This window comes from Micropterus dolomieu, linkage group LG07, assembly GCF_021292245.1.
Source record: "Micropterus dolomieu isolate WLL.071019.BEF.003 ecotype Adirondacks linkage group LG07, ASM2129224v1, whole genome shotgun sequence".
NCBI lineage: Eukaryota > Metazoa > Chordata > Actinopteri > Centrarchiformes > Centrarchidae > Micropterus > Micropterus dolomieu.
In genome coordinates, this window is record NC_060156.1 from 10,592,204 (window position 1) to 10,611,062 (window position 18,859).

Here is an 18,859-nt window from a genome sequence, read left to right on the forward strand (position 1 = left end):
ACATTTGGGAACCTCTTTTGTCTCTGGAGAGAGAATAACAATTAAAGAAACTTGAACGATTCGTATAAAGATAACTGGTTGCAGCAGTAGACAAAATATACACAGGCCTCAGCAAAAAAAACGAAAAGTAGCTATTTGGAGTGTGGGGTGTACTGGTTTGAGGTTGTGCAATACAACATCAGAGGAATCATCATCCATCATATCATCTCTTATTTTTTCCACTGCAGCCCATTTCCCCAAGTGATGATTATGATGATGATGATGATGATGAAGCGCAGAACGGATCCGGAGAGGATACCGGGAGCCTAGGGATGACATTCACACAATTTTGTTGAATGTGGATATCGATGCCGCGGCGAAGGATGGGCCCTCTCCTCTCGGCCGCCTTCGTGTTCCTGCTGGCCCTGAGCGCCGTGTCTCCGGCCTCGGTGGGTAACCCCGAGGATTACGCCGCGGACGAGGCAGAGCGGACCGCCAGTGATAGCATCGTCTTCGATGACTACCGGGGGAAAGGATGCGTGGACGACAGTGGTTTCGTCTACAAACTCGGGGAGCGCTTCTATCCGGGCCACTCGAACTGTCCGTGCGTGTGCACGGAGGACGGGCCTGTGTGCGACCAGCCCGAGTGCCCCAAACTGCACCCCAAGTGCACCAAAGTGGAGCACAATGGATGCTGCCCCGAGTGCAAGGAAGTTAAAAACTTTTGCGAGTACCGGGGGAAAACGTATAAAATACTGGAAGAATTCAAGGTAAGATCTGAGTTCCAAGATCCAACCTGGATCTCTTTATTATACAACAAACTCAATATATTTCTTAAAATGTTTACATTAAAACGGTTCAGGTGAGTCAACTTACATAAACCCAAGTCGTGGCATAATTCTAGCAGTTGTGCCTTTCCAATATGCACTAAACTTTCTGTGTCATAAAGTTGGAGGAGCAATCATATTTTAAAAAAAAAATAAAGATTTACAGGTAGGCTACTGTTTCCAATCTGGTATTGTATTTGATCTTGCCTTCTGACAGAATCGTTTATACCCTATATGATCGTATTCAAACGCCTTTAGGGGCTATAGCGCCCAACTGATGCTCATGAGTTGGTTCCATCTTGCCAGGTTGATTCAGTCAGTCACAGCCAAAAGTATGGAAGCAGCCATCTTACATGGCAGCCTGTCTGGGCTATTCAGTTGTTTTAAATTTCATATGCAGCAATATGAACAGCCGTGTTCTTGACAAGTGATAGATGCCCATCAATTAAAACATGCAACTAAATATATGTCATAGTGGTAGCAGCCACTATGTCTCATGGGATCAAACACCTACACACTCCTTTTGGTATGGCAACTTGTTGACAGCCATTGACTTCAATGATATTTATCGTTGAAAAATGCATAATAAAGCTCAACAACAGCATTGACTTTTTGTGGAGGGTTTGGGTTAGTGAGGCTTTTGGTTGGTGTGAGAATCAATTCTTGGCATACTGTAAAAGTATGTATTAAAATGTGTTTATTGGCCAAGGGCATAAAAATGGCTGCCTCCCCCAGTGATGTCATCCCCAACCCCTTCTCCCTGCAACATCAACTGAACATTCACCCAGCATTGCTAAAGTGACAGATGTTATAAGAGAATTTTAATATTTTGATTTGTGGACACTGAGTCATTGCTGGCAGATTCAGTTTCCCTGCATCTCCTGCAAAGGGAGCACTGTTTTTACCCATCAGACCAGTGTCTCAGCAGTTGTTATAGAGCATGACAGTACTGCCTGATTTGAAATGACACTGTATGAGCACCACAACTTCAGGCTGTTCAAACTGTTGCGGCCCATTAGGAAACCTCCTCATTTAAAATCCCTCACATGTGGATAGGGGCTGTAAGTAAATGAAATGTAACATGACAAAAAGGTATGATCAACCAAAAAGATGATAGCACTTATTCCTCTCTGTGAAAGTATATCAGTAATAAGTTTAGATTAGTGTGTCCTATATGGTTGTGTCAAACAAATGCTATAAACCTCCAATGGAAAATGTCATTATGCTTTGGTCCGAATTAAGAGGACTGAAGTTAGCTTGGAGATTCTTGGTTGTTTTTCATTCTTGTTATAATGCCTGAATGTATCTTTTTTCTGGATTTAACAATTACATGTTATGACATTATGTTAGAGGTAAAAAAAAAAACTAGTGAGCCCAGAATTTGAGAGAAGTCAGCAAACTGGTAGTATGATGACATCAACAATTTCCTCTTGATTTTTGAACTGTGAAAATGTGATTTTTTATTTTTATAAACATGGCCTGTTTCTTACCTCAGATTTATTCAGAAACTGATTTCTGTGGATAGACAGTTGCTTTTCCCACAAACAGCTACTCATTTTTCCAGTCCAAATATTTTATGCACAATTTTAAGCACCAGATTTTTTATATTATTTACAATGTGCGTGTCAGTGAAGTAGAACACTTCTCAATCACGTATTTTGTGACGTCTACTTGGAACAAAAGCACTTCAGAACTAATTTAAAACTAAGCTATAAAAAGCATCTTCAAGATTTCTTGGCATTGTCAGAGGCAGATCAGCAAAGAGATCAGCAGCATACTAGAGATCAAACAATGCGTCAATCCAAATAAGACACAAATAAAACTGATATGCAATGCTACCTCTTTCCCGAAAACCTCTAAATCATACATGTCAACAACCATTTCAGATGTTTGACAAATGTTTTAGCATCACAATTTTACAAAAAAGTTCACAGAAAAACAGACAGAAATTGTCAATAATTACTCAATGTAATGCTAGTTGAATCCGTTAACATTTAAACAAAAACCAAAAGAACAAGTCTGAGCATGTTATTTTATCTAAGCCATCTTTTGAGCTATTAAAGCATGGACATCTCATGCATCAACAATATACAAAAGACTGAAAGCACTGCATTTAGCACTAAAATGCTTTGTGAGAAAAAGTACTGGATTTAGAAATGTCCTAAGTATCAGACATAACGTATATTATATTAATATCTGCAAAATATTCAAAACCAACGTTTGGATCAATTGGATCCTGCTAAAATATACTGTTTATGAGTAGCAATTCATTACGGTATGGTTAAGGTCTTTAGACTAAAACCACTCAGTTAAAGTAGTGTCATTTGCTTCTTTTTTCCTTTTTTTGGCCACTTGGAGGCAGCGGAAGAAGCCATAAACACAATATTGAGATATTGTTTGACAATGGTCTAATATATATACTCTCTTAGCTCTGTTTTTGTTCTCTACCAACCCTTGGGGAAATCTGACTCTTTAGCTGCTAAATGCTCCACTATGTCCACCAGCTCGTTACTAACTCTGTCTGCTGTTTGGTGTTGCACATGTAGCATACAGTTGGTTGAACAGAGCTTTCTCACTATAACTGTTGTCTGATGCAGCTTGAGATGAGGTTGATAAGAGCGTCGACAGTGAACCAAAACATTGTTCCAAAGTGCAGAGGGGAACTGCAGAGTCTGTGATAATTCTCTGGGCGTGTGTCACTTCAAGTAACCCATTTCATATTACACAGAGCTTTTTGACCCATTATTAATAAAAATATTTATTAGTGCAGCTTTAAACTAGGGAAAGATAATGTTTAACTATGGTTAAACAACAAAAATGTAAGGGCTGTGTTGAAGACAAATGCTGATCATGCATATTTACAAAGTTAAATCACTTGTGCATATGTTGCATATGAACATAATATCCAGCAAGTGTGCATCTACACAAACAGTCCAACCTTTTGTTTTTTTTTTATTGAAAACCTCTTTACAGTGTTGACTAACATGAATAAGTTTAATTTGGGGTTTAGCAATTCCCCAACTACTCACACAAACTTAAGGCAAGCCCCAAGTAAATTATGCTTTACAAAAAAAAATCATTGAAGTTAATCATGGGGAAACACTGCATGTCTCGTCAACCACTTGTCTTTACCTGTCCTCCCAGGCTTCAGCAGAATGTTTTGTCCATGATTTGCTCATGTAAAACCTCTTTAGTTGCCTTTTATTTTCACTGTCAAGTATCTGCCTCTAGTACATCTAGCTAGATGAGCAAAAGAGTCATAGCATTCTAGTTTTCCATTGTTAACAAGGATTTTATGCCTCTAATGGAGGCCAATATGCCAATGCCGATTCAATTAGTTGATTAACTGACATAAAAAATAATCAAAAACAATTAAGATATGCAATTAATCATGTAGGGCATTAATCAAGCAAAAATGTCAAAGTTTCTGGTTCCAACCAGTCAGACTGCTGCTTTGTGTGCTTCACCTGATTGTACAAGGAATGAATTTGGGATTTTAATCCTTAATTGGACAAAACAAGTAATTTGAAGATGTTACCTAGGGCTCTGGAAAATTGTAATGGGCATTACCCTCATTTGTTATATTAAATGATTAGACAATTCATCAAAAAATAATAAACAAGAAATTGATAATGAAAATTATTTAGCTGCAGCCCTCCATTATGCAGTGGCACATCAGCACGAAAGTGTTCATAGTGTTGCTGTTAATAAGGTGCGTGTGGGATCAACCCATTTAAAACCTATGTACCTAATCTGTACTGATTGGTGTGTTTGCACGTCAGGCAGCATCAAGCTCAGTCCTGCATTGGGATGCATGCCCACATACAGTATTTTGTAAGGGCCGCTGTGAGTGCGTAAGCCTCGCAGCTTGATGTGAGATCAAATCCATCAATAGTGCAGCTCACACTCATGCTAACCTTGACTGGAGTGCCCAAAGAGGGAAGGACATTTATTCGTACTTGAGGGAGAGAAAAAAAACATCCATTTGTTGTTATTGATTATCTCAGTGAAAATGACATCACAGAAATAAGGAAACAAGTGGTGCAGGACGAGCCCCTTCCCCTTTTGTAAGACCCCACAAGTAACTAAAATGTCTTAGCCCACATCCTGTGTGAAGGTTGGGTCTCTTCAGTGAGGACATGAAAGCTTCGGATCCCTGCAGGGTTCAAGGAAATCAGTCAGTATCTGGTATACAGATCCCTGTTTAGAGACGCCGACAGGTTAACCTTTAGTGTAGACTTCATTGGCATTTCGTTTGCAGAGCTACATTGTGCAGACGTTTGCATTTATATTCAGTAGCAGATGGAGAAGAAATGCAGAGACACAGCCTCTCAGGATAATAACAGGAAAGATGTGGTCAGTTTAGAGTGTTGGGGATGCTTGGAAGAATTGATTTAGGTTGAGTAATTTTCCAATTTCATTATGCTGAAAATTCCATCATGCAATAGGTCAGTCATTAAGTCCCATGTAAGTACAGTATGCAGTCATTGTTGTGCAAGCGGTATTGGGCATTCATTCAACACAAAGCAGCTGACTGCAGTGAAAAGTCAGCCTGTCATTTGTTGAATCTAATGCTGGTATAACTCATGCATCAGCAACCTCACAAATAAGTCTAAAGTAAATTTCCTAGTACCACTCAAATATTTACTGTTAACAGTATAGTATTTAATACAATGCAGATTTTGTAGGCATAGTGGGTGTATTTTCTACTCCTTTGTTTTGTTGCCCTGTGATAGAGTCATGCCACTCAACCTTAGTAGGTGTTTCACCTACAGGGTTCCCCATCAGATGAGGAAGGGACCAGTCCCCAGCCCAGCATGGCTGCCGGCGTGCCTCTGGCCTCAGCGCAGCTGCAATCAAGAACCAGGAGATATAGGGTGAGTTCAGATCCCAGATCATCAGGCTAGGGCTGGGATGTGAACTCAAATGTGAACAATCCCGTCCATGCTTCCTGCAATCCCCCTAGGGAAGGGATGCAGAGTTGAAAAAAGGGGGGGCGGGCTCCAACATTTTCAGTGACAAAGGTACACACAGTAGATTTCAACCATCTAACTACCTTCAATCATTTCTCATTTAGAGGCAAGTAATGCAAATTGATTAATTTGCAAGTGATCTAACTCACCTTTCCTTAAATCCCCAGGAGACAGGTACTAATCTATCCAGTGCAGTTCAGTTAAGGCCTTCTACTGAGTAGGGCTTAAATGTTGAGGCAATTTCATTTTCAGAGAAAAACATTGCTTTTTACCACTCTGCAACTATAATAGATTGAAAAAGGATAGAAATTCTCTTTTAATTGTTCTCTCAAAACAAGTCTTTAGAGAACTTAATGTACCATAATTATGGAGATGCACTTTGAAAGCACATGTAGACAAACACAACAATGAATCTAAAATAGCATAGACACACACACACACACACACACAGCTGCCTACACATCGCACACAACAGTAATTAGTGACTCCACTTTTCAGCACAGACACCTATGAGACAAAACCAACATAAAAGCTGTAAAAATGATTGCTCAAATTGATTTTCCTATCCAATTTGCCAGAGGCAAGAATGGCCCTAATTAGACGAAATTATTAAGTGCAAACAATTAGGTCACAAAGAATTCTCAAACAAGTTTTTCTCTCGTCAACTTCCTTGCACTTAAAGTGCCCCTGTACAAGGGTGCTTTTAGCAACCAACTCTCCTCATCCACAAATCTTCAGCCTCATGTCTCTCTCTGTATTCCCTGACCACCAGAAAAATATTGTTTTGACCTGGACAACAGCAGCATGCAGTTTAACTGTCAACACATTCCTGTCACTCCTATTAACCGCATGGGTGAGATTTCTGTGACACTGTTGTCCAGCCTCAAAGTATTTTAAGTTCCCATTTGCCACACTGAAGGGTATTTGACAAGTCATTGCTTCCCTGGTCGTCTCCTTGTGTCTCAGAGTGGGAATGAAAAGCATGGCAGCAGATTCACTTCAATACCCAGCCAATAAGCCAGGGACAACAGGAGACTTTTTTCCCCCCCAGAACATGTGCCAACACATCTTAGTTCGGTTCTGGTGCTCAGGTTTTTTTTTCTGAGTCTGGGCTAAGGCACTACTGATCCTCTTCACGGTAGACCTCACACAAAAGGACGTACTGAAAGCACCAGGCTGAATACATTGAAAGTCTCTGCGATGTGTCATAGGTACATGGAATCATTTTCTTTTTCAAATGACATTTTTAATATACTTGTGCCTACGAAGCATCTGCACTGGCAGGCTTCCCACCTGCGTTGCTTTACTGGTCAGTCTGCCAAATTAAACAATAAAGAAATGCCACTTCTGCTTTGAAATGCTATTTTAAAGGCCAATTGTGATCGGCTATGAATAAACTGTCTCCTATAGTCATTCCTCTAGTTTGGACTTAGAAATTTCCACTTGGTAACACCTACTTCTGTAAACCGAGTAACATTTTTTTTTAACTGTTCAGACAGTTCTCTTTACCCACATGCAGCTCAACAACAACAGTTAATCTCTCACCCCAAAATGCACTAATGCATTCAAAACACTTCATACACATCTCCAGGATCCAGTTGTGGAATGTAACTAAATACATTTACTCAAGTATTGTACTTAAGTAAACTTTGAGTTACTTGTACTTTACTTGCCCATTTCCATTTTATGCTACTTGATACTTCTACCTCCACAACATTCAGATGCTACTTGGACGATACTGAATCAGGAATAATTAAAAAATAGAATATATAATAAATGTAACACTTGGAATGGAGTCATTTTGCATAATGAGTACTTTTACTTTTCATACTTTTAAAAGTAAAGTTTAAAATGTATCAGTATAGTATATGAACATGTGCAAAACGGAGTGCAAATACATAGAGGTTTCGTGGTGGTTGAGTTCAAATGAAAAAAAAAAAACAGTTTACAGTGGTCGTTGAATGCATTTCTTGTGAAAGCAGTGACAAGTGATTCACAGTTTAGTCGGCATTGTCTTCTGTTGTGTCCTGACAGTTTGATGAGTTTTGAAGAAGCGAACTCGGTATTGACAAATGCGTGTTTTCCAACTAAAAAAAAAAAAGAAAAAGAAAAAAAGTAATACTACATGAAGTGGTACCTGTGAGATCAAAACACACCTCTGAATGAGAAAACTCAACATTCAGTCAGTTCGACAACAATAAAAATAAATGTGAGCCATAAATGACAAATCTAAAGCTTATTTTTGTTTTTTCTGGCGCACATTCATTTAAAAAATATTGACAGTATCGCCTCAAACCAAACTAATAATATATGTTAATTGTTATGTTGAGTTGAATTCCAATTTATCCCTACATTTTACCAGCTGTCTCCTCTATCCTCTAAAGATAATAATACGCCTTATCTTAGATGCATGTTTTGTGTTGATACTGTTCATAGTTGCTTTTGCTATGAACGTCAACTGACCTGAACTGTGCAGAGAGACCAGATAAGTTGGTTTTAAGCATCTTTGTTGTGTTATTGATCATATTCGGGATATTCATATCCTTTTATATATTATTTCAACAATATCCACATTTCTGGTTGTCTGCATCAACGCAGGTCTGACTGACTCATCAACAATACACTTTATCCTCTGACAATAGATTCCAGGATGTAATAACTGAAGTTGAGGAAACAGTTTCATACATGACTGTCAGTGAAGGTTCACAGTCATCCAGGTCATAGTTATCCAAAGAAGGTTAAAGTCAAGGGCAACTGGACTTGGTTGAAGATACTAGAAGAGGTTTTGTCCCTCATCCGAGAGACTTCTTCAGTTCTTACTGACGGGAAACTCAGCTATTTAATCTCAGTGGGGTCGTTTGCCAGGATCTTCAATACCGCTGGTTCGTTAGTGCTCCTGGCTGTTGTAACGGCAGACATTATGGTCGTTAGAACTACCCGAGGCCAAAATCATTGTTGGTATCTTCACCTGAGGCCAAGAGGTTACGTTTGTTAAGTTTCCTGGGAAGTGATGAAAGGACAGCATCATAAGTGGGGGATAAGTGGTGGCGCAGACCCCCTCTTCTGTTCAGCAACGGTTTCTCAACCCGGGTGTAGATGGTTTCCTTGACACCTCTTTCAAACCATTCATCCTCTCTGTCTAAAATGTGCACCTGCTGGTCCTCAAACGAGTGTCCTCTGCCCTTCAGATGTAAGTAAACTGCTGAGTCTTGACCTGAACAGTTAGCCCTTCTGTGTTGAGCCATGACAGACTGATTACGAAGATGGACAAGGTGTTCACATGCAGCATTATCTCAGTTTTTATTGCAGTACTCCAACTAACACATGAAAAAATACATAACCGGGATTCTACAAAATCACAACAGGGATATTATTGTGCATGTAAACAAAGTGAGTTTGAACCTAATTGAAAGACTGTAGTAAAAACAGTATGAAGCTCATTATCAATTTAAAGTAACAATTAATTGCTTTTATATATTGTCCGAGGTTAAGGTACCTCATCTTCACCCAACCCAGAATACTTATGGACAACAAAGGTTTTTATTGGTCCCAAGAAAAAGTCAACTATTCACAAACCTGAAATGCAGCCATGACATCATGAGAAACAGCCCTATATGCTCCATTGCTGACCCTGAATCCCACCTTGCCAGCTGCCACAGATTAAGGCTATCAGGTTGACAAAATGTAGTTCATCTTCCATATGTATGAGACAACATATTGCTCTTTAATTGGTACATTTCTGTGTGAGCAACTCAAACCGACAGAGGGGCGGATAACTCCAGGGGCGTTTAACTCTGCAAAAGAGAATTTTCTTTGCCATGGTTTATTTACGTGAACCGACTGGTGTCAAATACTTGTGCGGGTAAGATATGAGAGGAGAGGCGAGTTACAGATGTTCATCTACCATCTGTGTGTGTGTTTCTTAAAAGCTTTTATCATCTCAGTGCAGCTACACTAGAAAAAGCAAAGGCCTTGAGATGTGCTTTTACATTGTGGAGCGGCAGCTATAAAATATGCAACAGACACAATGAATAAGCAGATTAAATCTATCATCATTAGCATCACTAAGAGTTTGAATCTTTTAAAGCAGAGGCACAGAACACAGCTTTTTATACCAGGACGCAAACATGTTACAGACATAACTACATATAAATGCAGTCCTTGTGGTGAGTCTGATTTTATATGCCATATATGCTGATAATTTTGCACTTTATAAACATCATATCCAATACATAGTTTCACATCCTATGTTTTAATCCTAGTCTGACATATCAGAAGAAGTACATCAGATGGACAGTTGAGGCAATTTTGTACATTTTCAAAAAGGAGGGAAATTGGAAAAAAAAATAGGTCTTAGGCGTGTGTTGGACTTATCTCTTCTCTCATCCTTGGCTACAGTTAAATGTTTAATTTAAACATGACGTTGCAGATCTCATTCTTCATTTAGATTATTTTAAGTCCAGGAAGTATGGCCACAATCAGACAATGGATTATGCATCTGCTTTCTTTTCTATTGTTCTCGCTCGATCTCCATCTCTTAATGTTGCTCATATTCAGTGTGTGGCTGCAGTGCATCCAGACTGCCTGGCATCCTGGCAAAATTGGCTGCTAAAAGTCAGAATAAAGCATCCAGTATTACGACAGCCCTTTCACTTATCTGTACACAAAACTGGATTACAGACAGCGATAATGTTGTTGTTGTTGCTGCTACAATTCAATTTAGGAAATGGAAATTTAGCTATAACTTTCTAGAACTAATGCAGTTGGGATGGTTGATGGTATAATACGTAGTTGCTTACTTCTCATCTAACTGTCTTGCATAGAGTTAGATGCGAGGTTTGATAACACTCACATAGCTGTCCAGTAAATATGTAGCTGGAGCCAACAGCTGGTTAGCTTATCTTAGCATAAAGACATGAAACAAGGGGAAAATGCTCAGTCCAAAGGTAAGTGCATTATTCGACCTCAGGGTCATTCAAGAGTGAACATTTGCTCCCAGAGTAGCTGGTTTTGAATCTCAATTGAAATGCATTCAAATATTGACTGTGGCAATATGTTTTGGACTATGAATCCTTCAAATGGATAACTCACCCACTTTATTATGATCCATCCGAACCATTTTGTTTTGTTGCAACCTACCAAAAAAAATCTATATTTCATCAAATGTAAATTGCAATAGGGTTATCAAATATGAAATATTTGCACCCTCTAAGGTCAGTACAGAGTACTAGTGATTGAATGATCATACCTAGTGCAGAGGCCCTCAAAATGCTGTTTACTGTGATGAGCAGAAAGAAACTCTAACATGATTAACAGCTGACCTTTCGTGATTTGGAAACAGTTTGTATTTTTCCACTCCATGTAATTGCATTACAGTTCATTTTCCGGTCAAGAGACTTTGCAAAGATAGAGTCAAGTAAGAGGCAGCAGCAAAGAGAGCTGCATTGCACTGATTTACACATTGCAGAGGTGGTAAGATAAGCCTCTGAACTGTTTCCTGAGGCAGGCTGCAGCCAAATGCAGCAAAATACTAAATATCATGACCACCACTTCATAGGCTCCCCCTATTAGTTGTTTCTAGTGATTTTATTCAAAGTCAGCTACAGGCTTTGTTTGTTAGGATGCAAGAAGCCTAATAAAACTGGCATTGTGAATAATTGATCAACTTGTTACTTTGAAGACGGTATCAAATGCATATTGTTTTTAATTGGGAAACATCAGCAAAAATGCATATAAGAGCAGGCTGTTTCTTCAACTGACTAGTAGTAATCACATAGACTCATGAAGGTGAAACCTACTGAATCATCTAACCCAGTTTCTCTCCTCCCGCCTCTGCCCACAGCCGTCACCCTGTGAATGGTGCCGCTGCGAACCAAATAATGAGGTGCACTGTGTGGTGTCCGACTGCGCCGTCCCAGAGTGTGTCAACCCTGTGTACGAGCCGGAGCAATGCTGCCCCATCTGTAAAAACGGTAAACACTCATCTCCTCTGGAATTCAGCGCACACTGCTCAGAAGTCATTAAATTTTCATTAAACCAATGACGGAAAGTTTATCTGTGGCATCACCATTTGATGGCCGCGCCTTTACAGGATGAGGATGTAATTGATGTTTTATGAATTAAAATTATTACCTTGGGCCCGTTGGACACTAATGAGCAGTACTAGTTTTAATTATAAATGACACACTAAGCAGAGTAAACATTAGCCCATTGATTAAAGGCATGGTAGGAGGGACTAATGGGTCCTCGGAGAGCCTTTTATCTCCCAGTGCCCTGACGCCCTTGTCACACACAGCCAATCCCTAAATTAGAATTATAGGATTCCAATGGTTCATTGGCTATTTACAAGGCGAGGTGGGAGATTTCCCTTTGCCAGCACCAATCCTGGGGGACAGATGGAGCTTTATGACCAAAGTACAGTAACTGTTTGTCTGCAATGTCATCCTGGCTAGAATGATCAACAGCAAAGACCTGTGGGTAATATCAAATGCACAGTCACAACAGCATTTTGCATTCTCTTTTGATTTTGTCCTTTGACATGGCTCAAATGCAAGATTCAGACCATTTGATTGCTGAAGGAGCTGCCAGAGAAGGTTTTCCTGAACTCAAATGAGAACCTGATAAACAGTAAGATGTACTCTGGTGATTTATATGCCTTCTTATTACATTCAGTTTTCTCATTATGTTGAGTTTGACACCAAAACATTGAAAAATTGTTTATGAGAAAGAAGGCAAAACAAATATCCTGAAATATTTTTCTTTGCATTTGGAGCAGCGGTTGACCTATAAATGTGAAGAGAGGAATTTAGTTAGAGGCGGATGCTAAATGGCCATTTCACCACAACTACCCACATTTTCTTTCATACTTTCTCTCATTTCATCTTCATCCCCCTTACTTTCTTTCTTTTCATTTCAACACACATACACACAAACACCCACACTAACAAGGCTGCAGACGCTGCTATGAGAGAGCTAATCCAGGCTGACAGGACACAGTGACACCCTTGGCATTTCAGGGTAGGCCTGCTGTTTCTGGGCTCCCCAAGGGTGCCTGGCCAGGCTCTGGTAGCCAGATAAATCTCTATGGGAGTGGATGGCTGGGGGCTGTGGGGAGAGGACAATGACGGATGCTGTTTAGCTCTCATTTTTGGCCAAGGGAAAGGAAACTGTAAAAGGAAGACATCCACATATGTGCTTCAGTTAGACATGCAATCAGTTGACGGCAGACAGACATGTCTTAAGTACTTTCCATGCTGCAAGCGTTTCAGAAAATTATGTGAAATGAGCACAACCCTTTTAAAATGTCAATGTATTTTGTGCACCACCTTTTCCAATCCAATCTGAATCACTTAACCATGAGGTTTTATACTGTCATGCTCATTGAACAAGGGTCTGTAAAGCTGTAGTATCTACGGTCATGCTAGCGGAACAGCAGTGCTTTGAGGTAAATGCTAACGTTAGCATGCTAATATGCTAGCTATAACATGCTGATGTTAAGCAGGTATGATGTGTACAATGTTTACCTTGGTTTAGCGTGTAAGCACATGCAAACTTTTGCAATTAGCACTAAACACAAAGCAGCCATATAGCAAATTAACTATCGGAAAATTTCCTTTAATTTCCAACAGGTAAACAGATAAAAGTGTTGTTTCTAGCTTTATTATCACCTCATCCTCTTATGGTGGAGGAACACCATGACACAAAATGTGCATTTTAGAGATCATGCTGATTTCACAAAATTTTATGTGGCAGCCTATTTCTACCGATGAAGAAGCATACTCTATATGGATTATGTCTGCTGTGTTACTCACATTAAACAGTGTCATGGTTGAAGAGGCTGGTGCATCTGCAGACAAACTCTACTGCGTAGGAAGTTCAGATGTAGTATCTCCACACTGCATTTGCAATGTTCCAGCTCAAATGAAAGGTCTGGCTGAACCCACTCATTCAGATAGTAAAAAAAAAAATTAAGATGTTGGGTTGTTTAAATTTCAAAATCAGTCACAATTGTCAAGGGCTGGCCTAATTGCGAAGGGCTGAAACGTTATTAAGGTGTTGAACATGGCTAATTAGCTCGCATTAGTCACTGATTTGGTGATTTAAAGTTGAAATACATGACACTTAAAATGGGGCTAAATGTGGTTGATTGCTGAATTTTTTTTTAAACATGATTAATGATTATATTTCAATTTAAGGTAGGTCTTAACTATACTTCACCATTAAAAAAAAAAAGTATTTTTAAACTAAATGTATTGTGGTTACGACCTTGATGTGTGGATGTTTCTTTTTTGTTTTTGTTTTTTACCTGCAAATAACCAAATCAATGCTTACAACTGCCAACCTTTTGTCAAAGCTTTTCATTATTGGAATGCAGCTTTTTAGCTCGTCTCCTTCTTTGTGGTTCACCCTGAAAACAGCAACACCGAGCAGAAGGCAGCACAATAGAAAAGTCCGCCAGTGGGAGCATCTTATCTCTAAGCTCCGCATTCATTGAGTCTGATTCAGCTATAATTTTTTATAATGAATTATATATACAGTTAATTCACCAGGGAATACTTGTGATTATCTAATTCTCATGAAGAAAATGATAATGAGAGGTAGTCATGTAAAACGGCCAGTGTTTCTTCAGTATGATAGGATTATAGATCTGCCTAGTATCTGTCTGAAGGCTGTCCTGGTTATTTAACACATCACAAAGTAGGAGTGCCATAGAGCTAGCTACAGTTTGCAACATATTCATATCACCTATGGACTGCAGCTGCAGTTTTTTGTGAATAAGAGGTTTTTGGAAAGGTGAGTTTGTATGGAAGCATTTCTTAGCTCTAAAGAACCATAATCTTATTTGAGCCTAATAGACTGCAATGACTCCTAATATGCATTCACTCCTTAAGCTGTAGTCAGTGAAAGAATGATGTGTCAAGACAGTTTTGACACAGGACAAATATTTTTTGACTTCACAAAATGTTATTGGTCATGAATCGATCACAAACTTGGATGGGTGATGTGTCCTTCGAATGGTGACAGGTAGCTGAAACAGTGTCCTTGTGGGCTCCAAATCTATCTGGCTATAAACAATCACACTTGGCAGCAGCACCAGTCGCCCTCTTCCCTTATCAACCTCTACTGAGTTTGTCCTGTAACCTGTGCCAGCTGTCCAGCAGTGGATCAATGAGAGTTAAGACTTGGCAGGCACTCTCAATGTCTCCTCTAAGCTCAGATCAAAGGGCTTTTATCAGGTCCGAATAGAGCAGGGGACACATCTATGCTGAGGCAAAGGATGGGGATATTAGGTAGCCAACAGCTCCCTTTGTCAGTGTCACATGGATATTTATGGCCTTCCGCACTCCATTTTAACTCATAAACACTGCACTAAATTTAACCAAATCACTTAGACAGCTGAAACAAAAGTTTGTGAAATATTGGAAGCTACTAGCCAACCCCATTTGCCTTTAGGCTATCAAAACACTTGGTTAAGGTTAGGTAAAAGTCATGGCCTTCGTTAAACATTGGAAAAGTCAACGTGCATCCAGACTGCCTGACGTCTCATTCTTCTAGTCAGTGTCGCTTTTTAAATATTTAACCAAGACCCTGATATTTACCTGACCTTTATCTGCTTTGAGTTGTCTAAACATTACCATAAAACACTAATTAATCACAGTGGATACTTTGACTTGTCACAGTTGGAAAAGCACATATGTTACTAATAACCTCAATAATGGCTCAGTTCTATTTAAGTGTCCCAGTAAGCCCTGACAGTGGGATGTGAGCCAGCGCGCACAATACCAGGACCCTAAAACTGAAGCAGCTGAATGGAATTAAGCCATCATTAGTTTCATCAGTTACACTTGTGCTTTTCCCCACTGTTACGTGTCAAAATGTCTCCCGTGAAAAAAGGCCATGCTTCCCACAAAACAACTTTTAGGAGACAAGAGTTAATGGCGGTGCAGAAATTGTGGCACTGTTTGTAAAAAAAAAAAAAGCCCTGCCCTCGTGCAAATTGGTAGTGTTGACTTGGGTCAACGGCAAAAACAAAAAGGAGAGCTGCTAATTATTATATAAGCTGGTTGCACAGCACAGCATAGGTGTTACTAATAACATTAATGATGACTCTGTTCTAATTAAGTGTTACAGTAATTCAAGACAGTGTGCTAGGTCCCTGAAATCCAAGCAGCTAAATGGAATTCAGCCATCATTAATTGTATTAATTACACATGCTCCTCAGGTCTACTAACTGTACTGTTTCACGTTTACATTGCTAGGATTACGTTGGCCTGTACTAAATCAAATTCACTGGGACACTAAGCTATGAAAGCTACTGTGTCTTCAAGAGTTATGAGACATATGAGGTTTTTATGACTACTCGTAGGGGAGTCTTGAATCTAGCAGGTTTTAAAGTGCTGAATACTGACAGCCCTCCAAAGCAAAGTCACCGTCACACCAATTGAGCGGCTGATTGCTTCGTCTAAATGATTAAAACTGGTGCAAATTCCTGGCACCTTCTTGCTTCTCTCTGTAGAAGAGGAAGAGATACACGCCTCAAATCACGCCGGGGCAGGGAGGAACAAACTGGATATAATCGTTTCATGTGGTATTTACCAATAATGAATGCACTGCATCCCCATAAATGTAACAGGGGTTTTGGCTTCCTCAAGTACAGATCCTAAAATGTACCCAGGCTGATGTGCTGAGATGATCAAATACATGAGTATGAGGTGTTTCAGTCGTACACAATCAAACACGTTTTAGAATAAAAGGAATCTTATCAACAAAAAGGGATCAACACAAGAAAATCCTACAGTGTTTTAAAAGGATAAATCAGACGTCAAAATTAATCTGAGTTCTTTTTTTGTTTTGGATGTAAGAGTATGCGTGTGTGTATGTGTGTGTGTGGAAAGAAACCATGTAAGGAATTGCTAAGGAGTTCTGTGGCCTTTTCATACAGACTGAAGTGATTAACACCATCCTCCCTACTGCCTCTCAAAGCAGCTTTCTCCCTCTCTCTCTCGGTCTCTCTCTGTACTCCAGCCTCTCTGTGCTGCCAAGCCAGTGCCTGGCAGGCTTCTCTGCTCGTGGCGCATTAGGATGCAAAGCGCTCCATGTCGAGGGAGAAGGGGAGACTAACAAAAGCGCTTTAGTGTTGCAAAAACAAGCCCATCGGTGCATGCCCGTGAAAAGATCTGTACGTCTGCTCTGACTCCCCTAACTCCCTGCAGTTCTCTGCATCACTCCACCACCCCTCCAAAAAGAGAAGCTCTCAGGAGAGCCACATCCATTTCTTGTCATTCTCATTCCTTCTTTTCTGTCTTTCTCCTTCTTTCCCGTCCCTTCCCCTCCCCTCCCATGTGGCAGGTCCAAATTGCTTTGCTGGAACGACGATCATCCCAGCCGGAATTGAAGTAAAGGTGGACGACTGCACCATCTGCCGCTGCCACAACGGAGACTGGTGGAAGCCGGCACAGTGCTTGCGGCGGGAGTGCCTCAACGGCCAGTCGTTGTCATAGAGAGACTCGACAGGGGAAGGATGGAAAAGCTCAGGCAAGGCCCTGCCTACTGCACCATTTTATATGATTGACAGGGCAGGAGCACAATTCCTAAGCAACCTGAGACAGCATAGCGTCAAAGAGATGCTCTCATAAGCTTCACACAAATTACAAATTTAGCCACTGAGAAGAAGACGGAACTTGTCTCATGGTTGTTTCCACCCCTCCAGTTTGAATCGTCCTACACATTTTCAGAAGTTGACTTGCTGCTCTCACACGAAAAGTTTCTATGCTCCTTGAACTATTTCCTAATCACTGACAACGTTGAGCTGCTCATGTTGATTTCTGTATGTATGTCATCTGCTTGTTGTACTTGTCTGTCGAAATCACGCAGGTGTTGTAAAATTCCAACAGCAGGAGAAACAAACTTAAGCACACTTATCGCCGCTTTTTTAGTTGTTGGTTTTTCTTCGTCATGTGAGGACTGACACCAGTGAAAGCACTGCAAAGGTGTGCTCCAGTTTCAGAACTTCACCCTAAGAGCTTGTTTACAAGATGCACATCACACATAAATGTTTGTGTCTTCATAAGACTTTTTAATCGCTATGGCAGAAACACACCTCTAACACTTAGATGAAGCTACTGTCAATTTTATAAACCGTTATAAAAACAATAACAACGCTGATTTGATTTTACATACCACAGTTTTGAGTCATGTCTTTATATTGTAGCAGCACAGGCAGGGCAAGTTAGTATTGTAGAATTAGCTGAAGGGCAGGAAAGGTTGTAGCCAGCAACTATGAGAAGGGTAGATCTAAAATTCTGCAGTACTGCATCAAAGCTGTGGGCAGCCCCCTTTCCGGCTTAATTGTCGTTATTGTTTTCTCTCTGAGGTCCATATCCTCCAAAACATTCCCACTAACTAACTGCTTGAACTTGTTATCAAAGCAATTAGTGAGCCAAGAGCAGCCTGCTTTAATTTCCCTTAATCAAGGAGTATTCTGTGATAAATCATCCAGCTGGATGCTTGGCGCTGCCGCAGCCTGCATGCTGGGCACACTCAACAAGAACAAGCAGACAAAAGGAGGGAATCTGCATATGTCTAAATGCTTTTAAGCAGCATTCACATGCACATTGTCCATGTGAGTCTACACAAGCGGGCAATTCATCCACAATCTCACAGCCACAGTGTGTTGATCCGCACATAGACGCACTTAAACCTATAAGGCTTGAAAATACAAAGCTGTTACATTTGCCCACTGCTATAGATATGTAATAGATTTTTTTAGTTCCTCCCTTCCCCAATATGTTAGAATAACTCTTCCAATGTGTTGTGGTTATGGCCAGGGCTATAACATAGAGACAAGCTAATGCATTGCCCTGATATTTTCCCAGAGCGGAGTGGTCCCCAAGTGGTCCAGTCTGATAGAAAAAGCACCCAACCAAGGCCCCAAACACGATATTTTTGAGATGATAAATACCAGTCATTAATTCAGAAGGTGAATTCCAGTAAGCTCATGCCATTCATCACTAGAATTTTTTCCCATTTCCAGAAAATCCGTTCCTGTTAACCTTTTAGACCCTATTCCTGGGCGGTGAT

The 18,859-nt window shown here is 40.2% G+C and overlaps 1 protein-coding gene across 1 annotated transcript; it reads left to right on the forward strand.

Annotated features, from left to right (window-relative positions):
- The first annotated feature begins 335 nt into the window (after positions 1 to 335).
- On the forward strand, positions 336 to 17,280 carry vwc2l (von Willebrand factor C domain containing 2 like). Its single transcript, XM_046054512.1, has 3 exons — positions 336 to 749; positions 11,622 to 11,751; positions 17,129 to 17,280. Exons 1-3 carry the CDS (start codon positions 336 to 338, stop codon positions 17,278 to 17,280), a joined length of 696 nt encoding a protein of 231 aa, XP_045910468.1.
- Positions 17,281 to 18,859: the final 1,579 nt, after the last annotated feature.